The 20,491-nt window shown below is 43.0% G+C and overlaps 7 protein-coding genes across 7 annotated transcripts; all 7 read right to left on the minus strand.

Moving 5' to 3' along the window:
- Positions 1-2,779: 2,779 nt before the first annotated feature.
- On the minus strand, positions 2,780-3,255 carry DFJ58DRAFT_734003 (uncharacterized protein; the record flags this gene model as incomplete). The annotated part of the gene is made up of 2 exons (XM_041386388.1): positions 2,780-2,949; positions 2,997-3,255. 2 exons carry the CDS (start codon positions 3,253-3,255, stop codon positions 2,780-2,782), a joined length of 429 nt encoding a protein of 142 aa, XP_041237935.1.
- A 2,091-nt stretch (positions 3,256-5,346) lies between these two features.
- On the minus strand, positions 5,347-6,778 carry DFJ58DRAFT_846201 (uncharacterized protein; the record flags this gene model as incomplete). Its single annotated transcript, XM_041393264.1, has 7 exons — positions 5,347-5,388; positions 5,438-5,467; positions 5,563-5,599; positions 5,720-5,764; positions 5,966-6,144; positions 6,272-6,420; positions 6,532-6,778. 7 exons carry the CDS (start codon positions 6,776-6,778, stop codon positions 5,347-5,349), a joined length of 729 nt encoding a protein of 242 aa, XP_041237936.1.
- Positions 6,779-9,701: 2,923 nt separating this feature from the next.
- On the minus strand, positions 9,702-10,188 carry DFJ58DRAFT_668560 (uncharacterized protein; the record flags this gene model as incomplete). The annotated part of the gene is made up of 2 exons (XM_041382709.1): positions 9,702-9,748; positions 9,807-10,188. Coding segments are annotated over 2 exons (429 nt in total), but the record flags the coding sequence as incomplete, so codon positions are not given.
- A 1,248-nt stretch (positions 10,189-11,436) lies between these two features.
- On the minus strand, positions 11,437-11,793 carry DFJ58DRAFT_610934 (uncharacterized protein; the record flags this gene model as incomplete). Its single annotated transcript, XM_041380880.1, has 1 exon — positions 11,437-11,793. A coding segment is annotated over one exon (357 nt), but the record flags the coding sequence as incomplete, so codon positions are not given.
- Positions 11,794-14,065: 2,272 nt separating this feature from the next.
- Positions 14,066-14,322, minus strand: DFJ58DRAFT_631278 (uncharacterized protein; the record flags this gene model as incomplete). Its single annotated transcript, XM_041381208.1, has 2 exons — positions 14,066-14,192; positions 14,246-14,322. Coding segments are annotated over 2 exons (204 nt in total), but the record flags the coding sequence as incomplete, so codon positions are not given.
- A 541-nt stretch (positions 14,323-14,863) lies between these two features.
- DFJ58DRAFT_668552 (uncharacterized protein) lies at positions 14,864-15,082 on the minus strand (the record flags this gene model as incomplete). The annotated part of the gene is made up of 1 exon (XM_041382707.1): positions 14,864-15,082. A coding segment is annotated over one exon (219 nt), but the record flags the coding sequence as incomplete, so codon positions are not given.
- Positions 15,083-19,354: 4,272 nt separating this feature from the next.
- On the minus strand, positions 19,355-19,568 carry DFJ58DRAFT_734007 (uncharacterized protein; the record flags this gene model as incomplete). Its single annotated transcript, XM_041386389.1, has 2 exons — positions 19,355-19,506; positions 19,556-19,568. The coding sequence occupies 2 exons, from the start codon at positions 19,566-19,568 to the stop codon at positions 19,355-19,357; spliced, it is 165 nt and encodes a 54-aa protein (XP_041237941.1).
- Between the last annotated feature and the right edge of the window lie 923 nt (positions 19,569-20,491).

Genomic DNA, 20,491 nt, shown 5'->3' on the forward strand with positions numbered 1-20,491 from the left:
TGTATCATGTCCATTCTATACCATGTCAGACCCAATGCAAGGTGTAACAGACAGCAAAGTCGAATGTATGTATGCTTTCGCTTAAATTCACCTGTCCAATGCTGAACCTCTCACCAGCTACCAATAATACATGGTTGGCTATTTTGGAGTCGCTCGTCCTTCCTGAGCTAGTGAGCGTGGTGTGAAAGAGTAATAGCGACTAGGCTGGTTAGAAACTAGTGCTACTTATCCAAATAGGCACGAGTGTAGTATTCGACCCAAGAGGACTGCTATTGAAGCAACTCCCTTCAAATATGCAAGGGTAGTGATAGCGCGAAGGACTAATAACCTATAGCGACCTAAGACCTAAAAACTGATGAGTAGCGCTGTAGCGATCAGCAACTAGCGACAAGTGAGTTCCGACAGAGAAACGTGCGTATAAGTGAGAAGCGCTATGTAAGTTGTTTTGATGTGATAGCGCTATGCGACGTCTGACTAGCAACAGCGAGAAGAAATCAAAAGAAGCAAAAGTGAGGAATAAGGTAAGACAGTGCAAGTGAAATGCCTGATAGCGACTAGATTCCCGACATTACGAAAGTCAACTTTAGAGGGAACTTCAGCGATGCGCACTTAAAACAAGTCAAGTGACACGCGATCAGAGAGATTGGCAAGAGCGGAATCGATTGCACCAAGACTAGGATATAGCGACTAAAGTGACTCCGACACCAGCAGAGGTCCGGGGAAGGGAAGTACTGTACTGTATGTGCAACGGGTCATTTTATCATACTGCGTAAAAGTTCGGGAAAGCGTAGGCGAGAATAGTAGCGACACTTGCAAGGGCACGATGTAGCGATAGGTAATAAAACATGCTGCACTGCGGAACACGAGGATACATGTAATAAGACCTGTGACTGATGAGTAGTGACATTTAAGGAAAATAATGCACCAGCGGAGGTAGGTGGACATAGGCAGGACATGGGAGGACGGAATACCTAGGCGTCGGACCGGGTAGTGCGCTATGGGAGAAAAGTGGTTCCAAAGCGGATAGCTTGGGAGCTGAATAGCGCTGGTGACTAGCGCCTTACTCTTTTCCTCTAGGCAAGGCAAAATATGCCTATGACACTCATACACGCCTAGCGCTGGTATGATTGTCACAGCAGGTCAAACATGTCCTACTATCTGTGACATGGTTGACAGTGTCATACACCATCAACTGAACTGTATCATTCAGCCATGGATAGGTAATCAGTCCATGTCCTTCTTCACTGCCTGCAAATCGATGAACTGTGTCATCACTGGTTCTTGTGCTCATGCCATGTTTACTGGGGTCATAAGCAACCCATCCCGAGACCTCAACCTCATTGTCTCACAAGAGGGTTTTGAGCTCATGCACCAGTTCCTCATCAGCTGTCTGGCATTTCACTGGATCTCTGATGATTGCCATCCAGCCATGTCGCACATCGTTGGGCAATTCTGTGAATATGCCAATGAACTCTCGATTATCACTCTGTCAGCGCATAAACTGGGCATGCATGTTCTGCATGTCATCCTCAGTGTCCCTTCAACAGCAGACATGGTGTTCATGACCAGTGGTGGCCTAGGATGCTTTTATGCTGAATGGTTGTGAGAAGGTGTCTCTGTTGTTGGTCACACAGGAGGCAAGGTGCCCTGGAGCACAAAGTTAGGCTGTCCCGGAGATCTAAGACAGGGCCTGTGAGTTGAGCAAGACACTGATTTTCTTGCCAAACCATGCGGCAACCTGTGTGTCCACACTCTGGCACCATGTCAATTCAAGTCCTCACCTTCTTACCCTCAACTGGTGCGAAGCTTCATCTGTCAAAACTGTTGTGGGCGGTGCAGACATTGAGTGGTGCTTAAACTCCTATTGCATGAACTCTTCCTGCCCACGCACTCTGTCTCTGACGGTTGGGAACTATGAGTGTGCTGGATCGCACTCAGGTATGCAGGTCTCATGCCCATTTGTCCTTATTCCATTGCCCAGAGCTGATCATTCGCAATAGATGCAGACATCTTACACATGTCATGCCAAATAGTGTGTCAACAACCTGTGAGTGATTACCTGCACAATTTCATCTGTTGTATATTAAAGGATGCCCCACAACCCAGACATACCTGTCAGATTTTTCAGGGCATATTTTATGGTGCTACAAGCATGAAGCCTTATCTAGTTCCTGTTCCGGTGCGAGATGGTGTGGAGGGTCTCTCCACTCTCGATCAGCTCAACGTGAACTATTGGGTCAAGCAATACCATCTCGGCATCTGTACGACAGTGCGGAGATGCCTGAGATGTTCCTTCAATCATGTGCCACATGCAGGTGGCGACTTGGATGGGGTGTACACACTCTTCTTCGAGTGACCGGCATCAGTAATAGAGAAGAACAGATTGGTGAGGCGGTTGGGAAGCTGAATGCTTGTATGGACGTCATAGTGGGCAGTCTATTGGTGATGAAAGAGGGCCATGGTGGTATCATGGATATGACGGACAACGACATTGTTTGCACCAACTATCTCATCAGCAGGTCAGTTAAACAGGTCTCCTCCGATCACCTTATGTTGAGCAACCACACAGCCTCTTGTATTACGAATGTCTACCAAAAGTCACAGGACCCTGATCACTATCAAGGAGGGATGGTTGTCGAAGACAAGCTTAAATCATATCTGTAATTTTGTTTGTGATTGTGTTCAATTGTGTCTCTATGTGTCTTTGACCATACATTTGACCGAGCAAAGACTTCAACAAGGCCAAGGGTGCTAAGGAGCCATTTATGAACCAACCATGTCAATCCCTTTCTGGCCTGTTTGACAAGCTTGCCATTAAGACCCCACTCCCTGAAACATAAAGTGTGTGGTCCTGTTTCATCGCCTCTCCTACAAGGTAGTGGGCCAAACTGTCATTTTTGGCATACACTACGGACACAGTCACGTCATTTGCCAGCGTTCGAATCATTCCTATTCTCAATGTCAGCAAGGTCACTTTTTTTAATGATATGGCTAACCTTGGAGCATATCAGCCTTTTGATACAGCTGTGAGCCAGTGTAGATGACAGACACGTCCTCTCTCATTGGAAAATGAGCATTGGCTGCAACAATCTCACTACAGGTCTGTATGTGAAAACAGGGTTTGCCTTGGTTAGCTCGTTCCACTAAGAACACATTAGTCTTTGGCTGATCTGTGAATGGGATGAAGATACCAAAGATAAATGAGCCAACAGCATCAAAGATCTCGATGAAATCGAGAACAGCAGGGGCGAGCATCGCTGTTTGATGGATTTTTTTCTGACGGCCTTGGTGGCTCAGATGTAAGTCGTTTTAACCATACACCTTGATGAACCTCCTATGTCTTACATTGTTGATCTAATATCATTTTGCAATTGATCCCACATGAAGTCAGTCTTGCCAATGAGATTGAGATTTGAAACATGCCACACTAATATACAAAAGAAGAACTTGAACGAGAGGTACACATCAGCTTCTGGTTCCCTCACTCGCGACAATGTCAGGATCCATACATAGTGCTATGGCGTGTGAGTCACCCAATCTTTACCAGAGAAGGAAAGGAATATTGTACCTCTTCAGTAAGAAACTCACGAGGCCGATGTGACAATCATATTGGTGCTAGGCATGTATACCTTAGGTGGACCAAAGCTAGACCTCATATCATTCACTATTCCCCTATACATGGTCTTCACTTGTCTCAGCTATAATCCTTGTCCGGCACTATTCCACACTTTCCCACACTATGTACGCACATTCCCACAGTGCTACTCATGTTCCCATGACTTATCCTGCGCTATTCCCGCGCTTATAGCGCTATTGGAACTACCAGCAATGTGTTTTAGGTCCATTAGTGCATGTCCGCTCTATCTAGCGCTTGTTCCCGCACTTAGCACTTATCCAGCACGCTGTTCTCGCGCTCTAGGATCCACCCGAAACATCAGAATCCATCCATTGTCCATCCTACCTCATTGGTATGTAATTTGCCTTGCCTGGAGTTTGTAAAAAGTGCTACAGCCGTATTACATGTATATCCTATCCCTTCCAAGTCCGAGATGGTATAGTTTACTAGTATAAGAAGCCTATGGTGACTACTTCAACATTACTTCCCTTCAACTGTATTTCCTTCTCCTTAGGTTTTACTTAGAAGTAGTCACCTTTAGCTGCGCTCTATAGCCCCTATTGGTTTCCCTATACTTGCACTCTTTACCTTGACTTTCCCTTACCCTTGCAATCAATATCCTTGATCTCATTCACTATCCACTACACTCTTTACACTCCCTATCCTATAGTGATGCATTACTGCTCCTATAGCGACGCATTACTGCGTTGCTACCGACCTATTAGCAATCCGATAGCGACCATATAGCGACCCACACTTCCGCTTTTCTCGTGCCATAGTGCTCTATAGTTGCGACATACTTTCCCACGCACTAGCGCAGTATCTTGCGACACACTTTCCCATGCACTAGCACTATTTTCGGGTCTTTCTATCTTAAGTTGTCCTTGGTAGCTTTTCCCTCGGGTTGAACGTTCTTGCTTTATTGTTTGCAAGTATAGCAGCATAGGCAGAGCTTAGACATATACTGGCTGAGTGCTTTTACAAGTGCCTAGTCAGGTTGTGTTTTTCACACCAATATCGTGTTCTGTGATGTCGACCAGGGAGCCTTGACATTCTTTCATGATGAGATTGCCCTCAAAACAGGCCTCCATAGCTGCATGTGGGGCAATGTGATTGACGAGCGAGTTTGGCAGTGGGTTGTTAGCCTCATCTTCAAAGAAGAAGGTGTACATGTCATCTAGTGGCACAGTGAAGTTTGGGAGAGCATTGAACTGCCGTTGTAGGGCAGACCGGTGTCCTCTTACTTAAGGGTCTTATGTACGCCGCTTATATAGTGACAACACAACTATATAGGATAAGGCTTATTGCCAGTCCTTAAGTACACGGTCTATGACTTTTCTAGTTTTTGTGGTAGATAATGTGTGAGTTCTTGGGAGGATTTATTTCAATATACCTTCTTTCCTTGTTCCTTGGTTAGTTTAAAACAATTTGATTCTGTATACTGAGTCTACGGTATGATTTGTGTCTGAGAGTTAGCATGCTCGTGTAGCATGTAGCGTGAAATGTGTAGCGTGAATCGTGTCTCCCTTCCTGTAAAAGAGAGAGGAAAATAGTATGGGTTAAACTTAGTTAGAATAGCTGATAGATTATATAATCAACCCCTGTAAGGTAGTATATAATTGAATTAATGTTTCTTAGTCTTACTTTGTGGCTAATGATTTGCCTGTACTTAGGTTCTTACTTAATCTCACACTGTTTGAGATGAGTGAAGGTGGGAAGTGCTCCATTTATTACATGGCAAAATTGGGCTCCTTATATACCTTTTGGAGGCCCTGATTACAAAGCATGAATCATTACATGGATTGGTAAGAATGTGCTTACTAACAATGCCATTTGGTGTGTTGAGTCAGCCTGTTTACTAATTTACATTATAAATATAGTGTAGTTTACAAAGCATGACAAATCATGGCATGAGTCATCACATGGATTGGTAAGGATGTGCTTACAAACAATGCCATTTGGTGTGCTGAATCAGCCTTCTTACTAAGTAGCTTATAAATACAGTTAGAAATCTTACAAAGCATGATGAATCATGACAAAACATGATGAGTCAAGCTCAATCTTTACAAATCATGATATCTACCAGTCACATGACATGCTTACAAACATGCTTGGTGGCTGAAAAGAAAGTCTGTTGGCTGAATATGCCTGAGGAAAATAGAAAGAGATGGAATGTCATAGAACAAAATAGAAATACATGGAAAGATGGAAGTGAAGTTTGAAAGTGAAAATACTAGCTAATAACTAAGGGGAAAATGATGGGGTGAACTTGGTGATAGGATACAGTAGGGTCTATTATACCTTCCTTATCACACCTCTTGTGTATCTGTCATGGTATGAGTTGCATACCATGCATGACACCGGCATGCAGTGGTGGCACTGAAGGCCCGCTGATGCACCCAGTAGTTGACTTTGAGCTCTTGTAATGTGCACAAAGTGATAACACCATTTTGGATAGGCACGGGAACTAAATAAGGCTGAGTGCAGGCCGTTGCATAAAGCAGCCCTTGAAATATATGAGGGTAGTGCTGTGGAAGGTGTTTTGTCAGAAGAGATGGTGAACAGTGTCAAGTTGTCCTACTGGATAGTGTTCCGTGATTGTGACCTCCAAATGCTTGATGTCTGCCCGATCTTGGGGCATGAAAGTGGGGGCACATCTTCATTAGTGAATGTTGCCTGCAGATGAAAATTGCATCGCTCGTTGAAACAATTGACGTCCAGCCTCCACTTGGTGTGATTGTCATACAGGAACGACATGAATTCATACCGACAGTCCCATTCTACCATCAGGTATCCAGAATGGTCTGCGACTCTGCACCAAAGAGTGGGGCAACATGAACCACAAGCTCTGTTAAGGAATGATGTGTGGCGCCAGATATCTACAACTCCTCTTCCCACACAACCAAATGACTGACCAGGCGCGATTTTCTGACCATTCTGGCTCCTCACAGCTGTGTGATTGAGAGTGAGGTCAGGATAGAAAGTACTGAGACCTCCACACAACATAAACATCATGTCCACAGTGGTTGGCCCATTAAGGACAACTTTGAGGACGTCAACATCGATCTGCATCTCAGACACCGTAATGATGTGCCCATTTTCACCATACTGGCAAGAGTCATGTACGTGCATGATAAGGGTGGGGTACAGAGTTGCAGGCATGGGTCAGAAACCTATGGTGTTTGTGATAAAGAGTTCCATGAGGAAAATGCTACCATGGGGGATGACAACGTTGAGGTCAGAGGGCCATGACGCAGTCCCTCCACACCCAAGGAGCATTTGCAGAGCACAGGACCCCACAATGATGCCCCGCATGTGATGGAGTACTTGATGGAATCGCGCACAATGCATGCCGGTGAACGGGCTGATGATAACGTTGAATTGCTCTTGTATTTCATGGGTGACCTGCGCCTGCAGGGCTACACAGGTATGTGCCAAGCTCTCAAGGTTGGACGGAGGCATTTGGTCAACCAGAACTCGTTTGATGGCTCTTTCTGCAAAACCTGTGTTTTTTCAGTCAGGAAAAGCCATTTGCCATGGACCACTTACATGTCTGAAGCCCCAAACATCATACTGAACTAGCCATGATCAAGACTCTCTTGCCACATCGCATGTCCCCCAACCTTTTAAACACCATTATCAGGCGGATCCTGCCAAATCTGAGACCCTGTGCCACGTCTTGGCCTCACCATCAATACAAGACATTCACCAATTGATCACACCATGTCTAGGAAAAGCACTGACACCTAGTTGATTTTTTTGCCAGTAAGCCCAGAACAAGGTGGACAAGTACTCACTGACAGTGTTTGAAACTGCAAGCCTCTCAACAACTTCTTAAGGCATACACAAGCAAATGTGCCCCACGCTCTCCCAGCACCATCAATGGTGCCATTGCAGAACTCCCACTGCCATTGAGCACCACCATTGCATCTGGATCAGACACTGGGTATCCCCACCAACTTGATCGTTGTATTGCCACAAGGACCTAGATGGGTCAGCCACTGTGCCAGCCACACATGGCAAAGTCAATGTTGAGGAGGGAATCAATGCAGGCAGGGAGTTTGAGACAACCTTGAAGGAAAGGATGGGAGGGGGCACATCAAAAAAACCCGAGCCCGCAAAGTGCCACCGACATGCCTCACAATTCTCTTTGAGTTAGGTATGACAAATTTCTTGCTGTGCAAGGATAAAGAGATTACACCAAGCTTGTGTCAATATAGAAGTGGCAGCCGGATTCCCTATACGCAATTGAATAGCGATGTTGGTCCAGGCATGGTGATTGCATATTGTTGGCAGACTCCCCGAGCACCATTGAGCAGCCCATAAGGGGAGAGGCAAGTTGCAGCCACACGTGCACTCTGTTAGATAGCATGGTTTGTACGTATTGCCTTCAGCCAATACATCCAGGATGTGGGAGGCAGATGTGCCAACCGTTCCTCGCCAGTGGGAAATGCATGGACTGCAACTTCCACAGATTTTCATGAAAACAGTCATGCACATAGTCGAAGTGATCGCTGGACATAAGCAGTGTCATCAAACAACCCACCCAGTTTGTGACACGCTCTCCCCAATGAGGTCCATTGGGCACGCCACACCTCATCCACACTCCAATATACATACAATAGGACCATGAACATGCTGTCATAGGCACAGGACCAGTCAGTAGCAGACCATCTGCAACCTGCACTCGGGGGCTTGGCTAGTTGGAGTGGAATGGACTGAATGGGAGCTTGAATGACTGACCTAGAAGTCAGTGTTTTGTCATTCAGATGATCTTCGCAGTCGTTGGCTTTCACTGCTTTGGTGCAATGAGGTTTGGCATCTTCAGTGGCAGGTCACTTGTTCAAAAGTGAGTTTGCGTCATTTGCAAGGAACTTGGACTTGAGCATCTGACACCTGAGTTCATGTTCTGATTCAGGATCAGGAACATCAAGCAGTGGTCCTTGAAGAAATCCGTGCCAGACATGTGCATTGTGCTCCAATGCACAAAGCCGATGGACTTCCTGGAGAAGGTCATAAGACACAGGTTTGTTGAGCTGATCAATTGTCACAGTCTCCATAATACACAAACCTTTCCTAGTTTGTGCACATGATGCAGCTACATACTGCTCCAAAACCGCCTTCATGTAAATCCACAATGACACTCAGGAGCATTTTGCCTTGAGCTGAATGGCCTGTCACTGCAAATGCAGGCTGAATGGGAAGTTGCTCATGGACAATGTGAACTTTGTCCTTTGGGAGAGTGGTGCCTGGCAGGAGAGTGGTAAAGGACCATGAGATTGGAGTAACAGGAAAAATGCTGTCAGGTAAACCCAGGAATCTTAACACGACTTGTGGGAAATTCAACTAGTGCACAGGTGCAGTACATATATTCATTTGCACAGATGTCAGTGTAGATGTGTCTGACCACGCCCTGGGAGCCATTAGCCACGCCCAAATCTGTGGACAAATTTCTGGAACGTAATATGATGGGCATCCCGATATACAAAGAGATAAACCCTGGCAGCAAACCCAACAAAGTCACTGAGGCAACTTCTAGCCCGAGAAGATGATTCTGAAGGTCTTTTGTGAGGACACTTGAGTTCCTAAGTCTGTCATTTGCAGCACAGATCACCAATGTTTCTGACTTCAATGTACAAGTAAGCTCTGCTTTCAAGGTGTTCAGTTGCTCTCGGACAGCATTAGTGCTAACAATGGCTGCAGCCACACTGTTCTCCGGCAAAGCGAGATCTACCCCTCCTGGGAACCCCAGAGAACACATTACTCGTTTATTGAATAGATCGACGTCCTCAAATGTACATTCATGCATGCGCAGATGCTGAACGGCCTCTGTGAAAGCCAGATCATCCTTCATTCGCTGTTGTTCTGTGAGTGTCATGACAGTGTCCACAGTCTTCCAGGCCAGAATCTCCTGTTCTGATTGATTTGTGTACACTGAAACCGGTGTGTACAGTGCGGTCCCACCAACAGGAGGATACTGAAAGAAATTGCCCGAACAGATGATCACAATTCCTCCAAAATAATCATCTGGCTTTTCTTTCACATACCTCAGAGCATGGTCCAATTCACAGATCAGTTGAAGACTGAGCATAGATGCCTCATCAACAAAAATGACCTGAATGTTCTGCCACTCTTCACGCAATTGTGTGCGGTTGCAAACACTTATGAGCACGGAGTAGTCCTCACCCACTGTCTCCAACTTGCCAATTAGATTTGCCATTCTGGCTGGCCTTGATCTTGATCCCGAGTCCTTTGTGAGTTGTCATTCCATCAATGAGTGATGTGGCGGAACCTGTGGGTGCCAGAAAATGAATTAAATGGGCGCAGCCATAATGTGCCATAAAGGCTTTCACTGCATTCACAACACAGGTTTTTCCTGTTCCACCCAGACCTGTCATTATCATGGAGAGCGGCTGACAGTCTATCTTCAAGATGTGCTTCTTGATGAACCAGTTACACACAATGCAAAACAACACCCGTTGCTTATCATTCAGCCCAAACTCCAGTTCAACCTTGGATATAATGTCTTCTGCATCAGGTGCATTTGATGTTGCTTCATCTAATGATGTCATACTCAAGGTGGCATTACACACAGCGGGTTTGATTGAAGGAGACAGAGGGGTGACAGTATCTTGCTGAACGATGGTCACTTCAATCTGCGGACCGTGATTCTCTTGTTGGTCAGGGTTGAGCGTGTTTCATCGAGTCTGAGCAATCACAGCCTCTTGCAATTGAATAACCCTGCGCCATTCCTTGAGCATGACAGTGTTTACTGCCATGGGGAAATGAGCAGTAGTGCCATTAACACACCCTGTGACCTCAAAAGCAGTGGAGCTCAGGATTTATTTAGATGACAGCTGTAACCAGCCACCTTCACATAAATGTATGATGCAGCGCTGCAAATGAACATTGCGTTTGATGGACTTTCTACCCTGCATAAATTCAATGTCTTCCAAGTCTGGGTCAGAACCCATATCTTTCATCAAATTCTGAGTGTGATGACGGCTCTTGGCTGTCATTGTGGCCCTTTTTTGCAACCTCTTTGCGTCTCGCTTGTCTTCACACTCATGGACAGCCTCCCAGTTGAACATCACCTGTTTCTCGAAATGACAGAATGGATGAGTGACATAATTATCCAACAATGAGGAGCCTGGGCATATTAATGGGTTTTCAGGGCCGAAGGGTTTGAAATGACTCAAGGTAAATAAGGTCCACAAATCAGCAGATGTCTTCCTTGGCACAGTCATGCCTATGACCCGAGGAACTAGCGCAGTGCTACCTTCACCTCTTTCCGTATTCGTGTGCTCCACGAGAACATGAGTCTCCGATAACTCGTGGGGGGATACTAATGGATGATGACACAAAGCTCCAAGTCAGAGACTGGACCTATTGGTATCAGTTTCATTCTTATCTTGTCTCTCCAACCTGACGAAACAGCAAAAGTCATAGAAAGACATATGGGCAAGGCCCGGCCTGTGATACCAGTAATGATGAATCTGGTGCATGGTGATGATGTCACCATGCTGGTTCATCTGAAGTTGTAAAGAAGTTTGCTCGATGTCATTCTCATCAACCATCACATCTCAAGGGCCAAGAAAGGTGTAAGTGTCCTTGACGAATGACAACAGGAGTCCAGATAGCATCAGGATGGTTTTATGTGAAGAGATACCATCACCAAAGCTGCGGAGATATCGAGTTGCTTGTTGTGCATGTATTTGTTGCTGGCGGACGTACTGAGACAGACACTTGTGGAGCATCCTCTTGGCTTCTGTTACTTCTGAGTTTTCTGTGTGAGAAGGGACCATGGCGACTACACGGGACATTAGAGACAACATCTCATGAGTCTTGAGATCCATTTTTGTGATATAATCTGTGATGTAAAACATGGCAGCCTTTGCAGCTTTTCCAGAGAGAATACACTTGATATCATGATTGTGCCTGCAAAACACAAGGATGTAGGGATTATAGTAATTCACAGTGCTGTCGCGACACTTCAAGACAATGGACTTGTTTTCCTCATCATAATATGACTGGTCGACAACTTCATGGGGAAAGAGAAAATGGCACTGGTCATCATTGCCATACTTATGACATACACAGCAGCACGTGTGACGTTGGAGAACTTCCCCACAGTGTTTGGTTTCCATAGCCATAATGGATTCCCATTCCCTAAGTACATTGTCTGATGGATCAACATCCAGCAGAGGGGGCACAGGGGGGCATTGGGTGCGAGGTTCAAAGGAAGGCTCAATTTGGGCTTCCACGTCAGGCAGTTCATGGCAACTGATATCCTCAAAAAAGGCAAAAAAATGTTGCAGGTAAGCAGTGGATTGCATTCGCTCATACAATTCCGTAGGATTGGGTGCACCTAACAACCAGATCACAAAATGCCCGTGGAGGCTCCCTCATTCCGTGAATTCACTGGTACCATTGTGGTGAACAAGTTTTGGCTGGGCTGTAGGTAAAAGCACCAAACCAAAATATATGAGTCTCCTGCTCTGCCTAGCTGCTACACCTGCTAGCAAGAATGTTCGACCCTAAAGGATCTCTGACTAGGCTCAGGCTCAAGAAAAGAGAGTGGAGAAGGCACTCTAAGTCAAGGTAAGAAACTATGTTCCAGGAGCTATCTGGTGAGCTGAGAAGCTACAACTAGGAAAGCTACAACTAGGGGATGCTACTAAATAACCCAAGTGAATGGGAAGCAACCAAAGAACTGGAAACAAGGAAAACTAGGTAATGACTGTAGAGTCCTAGGTAAAGAGTGAGGTAATTATGTAAGCATCAAAAGTGTGAACCTAATCTAAGGAAAGTGTCAATTGGACCTGCATAGTGAAAAGTGCCTCTGTAAGGCTAGAGAAAGTTTGAACACCACACCGTAAAATGCCTCAATATGCCCTAGAATACCCCCGCAGTCCATAGATGATGAGGTGTCAAAGTCCCAACCAAACAGATGTGTGAAGATTGCTGTCACAAAAAATTGGAAGAAATTGGCCACAGCGACAGGATCTTGAACAAGATGGATAGCATGCTCTTGTGAACATGCTCTTGTGAAGGAACAAGGCAGGGAAATCATTTGGTCAAATCAATGGTATGGTCCCCATAGATCACCTGGAACAGAGACTGTGAGCAGGGTTTGGGTTGCATGTGAAAGCTTGATGGGACTGAGGTATTGAGTCGGTCAAAGGCATCTTTCCTTGCTTTTGTTCTGGCAAGTTTGTCTGCTTCTTCATTTCTTTTGTTTTCATTGTGGCCTTTTACCCATTGCATTATTACATGTATTCCCATGGCCGCAGCAACCACAAGCCATATTACATACTAACCTGAATACCTCATGTCTCGCTACTACTCTCGCCTATGTGATCCTGGACATTCATGTAGTTAGATGAATAGGACCCAAGTCTTGTACTATCTCTTACTTCCCTTCTCTGGACACACCTGCTACCGTTGTAGGAGTCACCTTAGTTAGTTTTTGATCGTGCAATTGGTCCCTTTGCTTTTCATCACGAACGTGCCTTAACTGCTCTAAGTGTGCATTATCTAAGGCTTCTATACCTAGGCCTTGTATAGACTTAGACCGCTACCGCAAGTCTAGACTCGGCAACCTATACCTAGTTTTACCTTGTCATACCTAGTTATACCTAGACTCTTCTCACCTTGGCCTAGCTTTATCCACTGTTCCCCTCAGCATCAGACTATTCTACTCATATTGGGTATCTCGCATTGGGTGTACTATTGGTGCCCCTTTGCATCAACACTATCAGACTCAGACTCGGACCTTCAGTTGGTTGGAACATCTCAGGTCACAGATCAAAACTCCTTCCCTTCTCTTCCCTTGCACTATTAGAAGGAAGTGCTTCAATAGCAGTCCCCTTGGCTTGATGTACTGCACTCGCACCCATTAGGATTTAGTAGGTTTGTTGGCATAGCTAGCTGACTACTATTTCTTTTACCACACCGTACCCATGACCCATGTGGGTTACCCGTACCCATGCAGGTGCCTAGACAGGAGAGTCTGCCTGCCCTGGGAGCAGTTCTACTAATTCCACCAAAAGTTGATATTCATCAGAGAGATGGTATTTGAGCTGCATCCTATCAGAAAGTAGTATATAATAAAAAATTGAGGAACTTACAACAGCCTCAATCTATTCAAAGAGTTCTTCAAATGCTGCTAATATATTCTTGTGAAGGTGTTTATACTTGAACATATCCACAAAGGGATAGAGCAACATTTGGTTGTAGTTAACCCTCACCCTCTGAATACTAGCTAGCTCATGGGGTTGAATGTTCTCAGGAGCATCATGACCCTGGCAGATGTTCAGAAATTAGCAATCTCTATAATAAAAAGTCTTCACTTACCTTTGTAGCATATCTGTTATACTAAGAAAAGTGTGTACACTCAAAGGGCTCTGGCTCTACTACATTTTCTTCTGAGTCTAGCATTCAGCACTTCAGGATATTTTCACCATCAAAACATGACACAAGATCATCTGTCAAACACTCCCAAATGTGATAAGGTAGAGCTGAGCATATAAAGGCCATGAGGGATCCATCAGAGTTACAAATGTCAAATGTCCCGCTAGTAGTAGACATAAATATATGTAATTGCCTGAGCCCTGGAGAAAAACTCACCTGGAAATAATATTGGCAGGAATCTTGATATAGGAGCCTGGTGACTTACAGCCATGGATATAGAAATTCTCAAGCTGGAAGAAACACAGGCAAGAAGTAGAAAATATATTTAAACCCACCTTGTCAATTATATAAATCTGTAACATATTTCATGCAGTATGCTGCCTCCCCCTTGATATAATCTGAATTTGTCCAAGCAATATTGGCACCAGGCTTAGGACTGCCTGGAAGAGCAGTATTTAGAGAATCTGAGTGATCAAAGCAGATTTTTACATGAAAAACTTCCATGTACCTAATGTCCTTCTTGTCATGCTGGGGAAGGAGGGTGAAGATGTCCATGCAGTTTGGTCCCTTTTGGGATGTCTGAGTTTACTGCAGGGATATTCAAATATTGAAAGAGAAAAATGTAAAAAACTTACTTATGCTTGAGAGTGTCAAAGCATCTATCAGATCCAGCAAGATCTGAAGCATTAATAGTACTAGGAAGGTCATGGGTTTTTTTTTTTGATTTGTGAACAGAACAGAGTATCAAGTTACAGAGGTAGAGCTTTGCACAAGTGAGCAAGCATAGGAATAATCCTAGTTTTGATAAGTTCTGGGATTTCTGGTAAATATCAGTTAGATGGATCTATGAAATAAAAAGAGGAACACCGTAGATGTCTCTAGATTCCTTAACATTTTTCTAATCTCCCAAGGTACCTGCTCAACTAGTTTTGACATGGTCCATCTCAAGTTCAAACTTACAATAATTACTAGTGCATAGATAGAACTCCCTCTAGCAATTGCTGCAAATTTATGGCCAACAGCATTCCAATGATAAAAAGTGCATGATGAAGGTGCATCCTTCCAAGTGGCTACAGTTGAATCATAGAGTTGAGCCAGATTATTTACATCTAGTCCAGTAAGAGCACTGGAAGTTTGATAAATCAGCTACAATAGGATGTAAGAAACTTGAATGAGTATAACACTCACTTCTGACACTGGACTACAATGAAAAATATATGCAACCATGGATTTGAAACCAACTGCAGTGTTGTTCCCAGATCATCTGTGACATCATTGCACAGCAGATGTGAGAGAATCAACTGAATCCATGACCTTAAAAACACTAGGAAGAGATTAACAAATGCTATCAACCCAGGCTTGGGTGGTTGCAGACAAATCCAAATGAGCAGCAGCAAGCATCAAGATGAAGGCTTCTATAATCAGATTTGAAGTTTAAGTAGCACTCTACTGGAATAACCAGCCTCTGAAAGTCCTCCGGATTTCATTGGACCATCATTGGACTTCATCTGAAATGATAGGCACATACTTAGATAAGAAGCACAGTGCATGAGCTGAGGCCAAACCTCTCAGACATCAGTCCATCTCCACTTGAGCAATCTGGTTTTTAACATAGCCAAAGAATGTAAATTGATCCAATCTGCAGGGATTTCTTGTGCCCTCTGTTGCAGGCTGCCTATAAATTCTTGGATCATACACCACATCACTCCTAGGTGGATGTGTGGCAAGTGTGATTGGGGTTTCACAGCATTCTCATGCCAACAGTTTATATGCTGCATTTGGGTGTATCTTTGAAATCCTTGTGCCTAGACAGCAGAAAGCATGTACCATATGCAAGACATATGACCCTAGATACGCAGCATCAATGGATGAATGCTGATGACTCATCAGTCTGTTGCACAACAAGGATGTGCCAATAAGGAGTCGACTGTACTCATAGAATATTGAATATACACAATTAATGCATTTAATCACTCACACAGGATATTGAACATAATTCTCTAACATTCTTTTGCAGTTCACTGCATACTTGCTAACTTCTGGCATTAATTTTTCTACCTGATATCTGAATTAACCAAGACACTAGAGTATCCAAAATAGGATGGATTTTCCTGTGAAAACTGTGGCGAGCACTGCTGGTATGCTGCACTTAACACTTTTTGGAGGAGACCAGACATCACACAAGCTAGCAGGAATAGCAAAGCAATTGATAAATATACAGGAATGAAATGATCAATGAATTAGTACAATATATTTGAGTAAAAATATCCATCTTTCTTCAAGGAGAAATGTAAGGGAAGCTTTGTGGTTGATCAGTATAACAATAGTGGTGTGGTCACCAATCAAAGTAATTAAAGTAACTATCCTGAGAGATTCTTCAGTATTCCATTGTAGGATTCTTCTATGCAGTGTTCTTCTTCCAAGATATCCAGTACTTTCTGTGTATCTCTTGCTGCCTGTCTTGAATGTAGTTGAATAGACTCTGGCTGTTAAATGAGTTGTAAAAATCTCTAGCCTGGCTAATAGGTTGTTTAAATAACATTACTACAGAGTGACTAAATTTTTGAATTTGATTGCTCACAAAAACATGTATTATAAGTGCCAGTGAAGAGGGAAAGTCAAATATAATAAATAACATGAAATGGTAAGAATGATTGGAAAAATTTATCCATCAGTGATCCTCTTCTGAATTTAGATGTCCACCCATTCATCTGACAATCCTAGTATTTTGTTGAAGTACACATAGAAAGCAAGTCCACAAATTGGCCAACACAAATCCACTGTGCAGTCATTAGGTGCAAAAGGTTCTGGAGAGTTCAAAGACACTACATTCAGGTCATTAAAAGGACATGTCAGCATTGGAGTGATTGAGGAGTGAAGACATTGAAAAGGAATAGTCATGAGAGGAGTAGATGCATGAGGATGTGAGAGAGGTATATGCATGAGGAATACTAGGAGCCAGTAATGAAGAGCAGGAGGATAGTAGTTGTTGTATGTGGGACAACTGATCTGCTAGCATCATTACATCATCCATGGTGATTTTTTCAGCTGTAGTGACAGGGCCAACATTATCTCAATGGATGTTGATATTGTTCACATTCAAAATTTTGCTAACTTCAAGTATAGTTTCCTCTTCATCTAGCTTATTTTCATCAGAGACTTGTGTATCCATGCTGCCAGACACATTAAAGTGCTGTAGTGCTGTAGACTCAAAAGTCTTGTCCAGGGTCTGTAGATGATGATATAATGTTATATGCTGGATTTGTTCTCTACCAACCATGAAGCTCTAGCCACCATGAGAACTTCTCTAGTTGTGAATCTGCAAGGAAAAAAATTAAAGATTCCTTAGATGCACTGCTCTGCTTCTTCTTCCCGCCCTGGTCCTTGGCAGCCTTCACAGAATCTAAGAAAATTTTGATGTATGCATCCTCATTATTTTTACACCAGGTAATAAGTCAAGAGGTATAAGCATTGTCTTTCATTGAATTGGCTTCCTTGTGGGATTGGCAGGAGAGGCTGTACTACTGGTAATCTGCAGGGTGTTGTCTTCATCTACTGATACTATTTTACTAGTAGGAGCTTTCTCCTTTGCATCACAACTAGATTGTATTTGACCATGAGTCTCTCATGCTCTAACATGAGCCATGATGTTCCAGAGGGTTCCTAAGAACAGAACAAGTAATGATTGGAGTGGCAATTAGGGATCACATGATAGCAGCAAGGTTGGTGGCAATGATGAATAGCAAGGCAGGGCAGAGTTTCAAAAGTGCTAAGCTGCCAGCATTTGACAGCTTAATTTTTCTTTCTAGGTGTATACTTTGAGTATCACTAATGTTGGCTACAGGACCTACAAGATTGAAATATATCTTAGTAACAGATTATTGAAGGAATCTACAGAGTATACCATAGAACAATAAGAAGAGGCCACATTTAGTAAATTCTCCTAAGAACTCACAGGTTATCTACTATAAAAACTACGAAAGTTATAGACTGTGAAGGCTTACAGGCATGCCAATCACATAATTAATAATACAGAGATTATAAGGTAAAATAACAACCTTAAAAAGCATAAAGGTACCTGAGCCACAAGTGAGTAGTTTGAATTTTTATTGAAAATCCTTCCGTATGCCACCCAGGCTTTTAAAACAGATTAAAGGAGGTATCATCAACACATAGAAATCTGCCTCACCATTCCCAGCACTTTTTTCTTAACTCACTACTGTGACCTCTTTCATTTCTTGAGATCCTTCCAATCAAGTGGATCAAAGTGAATTGCATTATCATGATGCTTCAAGATAGTGATCATAACTCATTTAATGTAATTGTAAACTGTTCCAATAGACACTCCTAGTCTAATCTGCCAAGTCCTCTGCTGTTGCAGCATTACCATACATAGTGCCTGATATTATGAAGGAAAATTGCAAACTGAATTGGGACAAAGAGTTGTGAGTTACTAGATTAGTTATAAAAGATTTCATGTCCCTTTAGGCAGTTGATGAGATTGTGAAAGATAATGGGATAGGACTTAAAGCTTTTGGATAAACTTGTCAGGAGCATACATCTTCCACTCTGGAAGTAAGTACAGCTGTGGGACACAAGGAAAATTGAGTCAGGAATTGAGAACATGGCTCTTCTGTGCCTTATTATGCAAAGCACAAACTGGGTCAATAAACTCCATAAAAGCTAGAGTGGTTATCACTGGTCCATCTGATGAAGAATGAGATATTATGAGTGAGTCAGTACTTGTGCCCATGGCACTTGATATAAGAGATCTCTAGGATGAATCTGACAATATCAAAGAGCCTAATGTCATGCATGGTATAGAAATCATAGATGGACTTTTACATAATCTTCTTATTATATTTGTTTGGTTGTTTGTGGCTCATTTATTTTTATTGTGTGGCTTCTCTCTTTCAAGGAAAGCTTACATAATGAGTTCACACGTAAATACTCAGAACTTGGCAAGATTAACCTTAGTCAATTCTTATGCCTCGTAAACTCTGTTTGATTGCTCAATTTGTTATCTGGGACTACTATTTGGTTATTGGCAATCAGAATGATCAGACTGAGTCAGTTCTATTTTTATTTAATAATATACATGTAATATTTTATTACAAATAAGTGGGGCAGGATATTTCAGATATCTATTTGGCACCTAGGTTTCTTTCTTATGCCAAATGTATAAAAGGGGGGCTTCTGCTCCACTGTACAATAAGATTCTTTACTTCAACTCTGTCTGTTATATGGAGTGCAAGGACTGAAATCACTTTTGTCTACACTAAGATGTATATACTCACTACTGTTGGACTCTAGCCAGTCTATCACTTATATCCATTCCTTTGCCTCCAAGGTAGATACTTGGAGGGCCAGACGGAGAATCCTGCAGCCATTTCCCTTCATAACAGTAGATGCAAGACTGTAGGACTCCTCAAAAGATCCTTCTTTAACATTTCCAGAGTGGTCATTTGGCTTCAGTCCTGAAAAGAAATACATGGGAGAAACCTTGGACTCTTCATTAGCACTCACCACTCTCCCTCATGTCTGAGTTTGAAGTTTCTTGATGAGTGCCCAGATGAGTTTTCCCCTCCAAATACTGGTCAAGGAGTGCTGTGTGTGAAAACAACCAACTGTTACAGCCTTAGCATTATTCCCATTGACCAAAGCAATGTAAGGTATTCCTGCTTGCATTTCAATTAAGTCAGGATTTCTGATTTGCAGTGGATGTGGCATGGTATTGATGAAAGTAACCATAGCCTCGTGTGAATCTTGCATCAGCCTTCTATTCAAATTCAGGAGCCTTTGTTAGTCTAGATCTATTGTATTCTTGTTGTAATTACATCAGCAAGAATTTGTCTGGTAAAAACATTGTCAGCATTTTCATATTTTGTCTTCAGCACCTTTCAGCCACAACTTTAGTCCAGCTTAGTCATTGGGTCATACATCCTTCCAGCTTGAAGTATCTGTGTATTTAGCCTATTTATTTTTTTGTTAAACTCTGGTACAATCCACCAAAGTTTACCTCCTGTATCAAGTCAAATAGTTGATCACCTATATATTGTACACTAAGTCAATCAAGTTCTATCAGTGATATTCTGAGGATTTACCTATTCCAAGTCACTACCTATCTAGTCTATCTTATCCATTGCTTCAGCTAAATGACTGACTGTATATTTTGCCTCCAATAGATGCCACATTATCAACAGAGAAGTAGAAAATCTATTAACCATGCATATACTTGAGAAGTTGGCAGCTTTTGTTTTATCAAAGTGTAGTTGTGGTGTCACTGCATTTTACACAAAAATATATAATACCCTCAAGTAGTAAGACACTAACATGGATTTGTCCTCACTTGATAAGCTGCTAGTGTCATTCTCATATTCAGAGTCAGTTTCCTCGAGCAGCTCATTGATCATGTGGTTGAGTTTGATATAGTGAGCTACTACAAGATTATCATGTGTGTTT

Source organism: Suillus subalutaceus (genome assembly GCF_016647625.1).
Source record: "Suillus subalutaceus strain FC151 chromosome Unknown DFJ58scaffold_163, whole genome shotgun sequence".
Classification (NCBI taxonomy): domain Eukaryota; kingdom Fungi; phylum Basidiomycota; class Agaricomycetes; order Boletales; family Suillaceae; genus Suillus; species Suillus subalutaceus.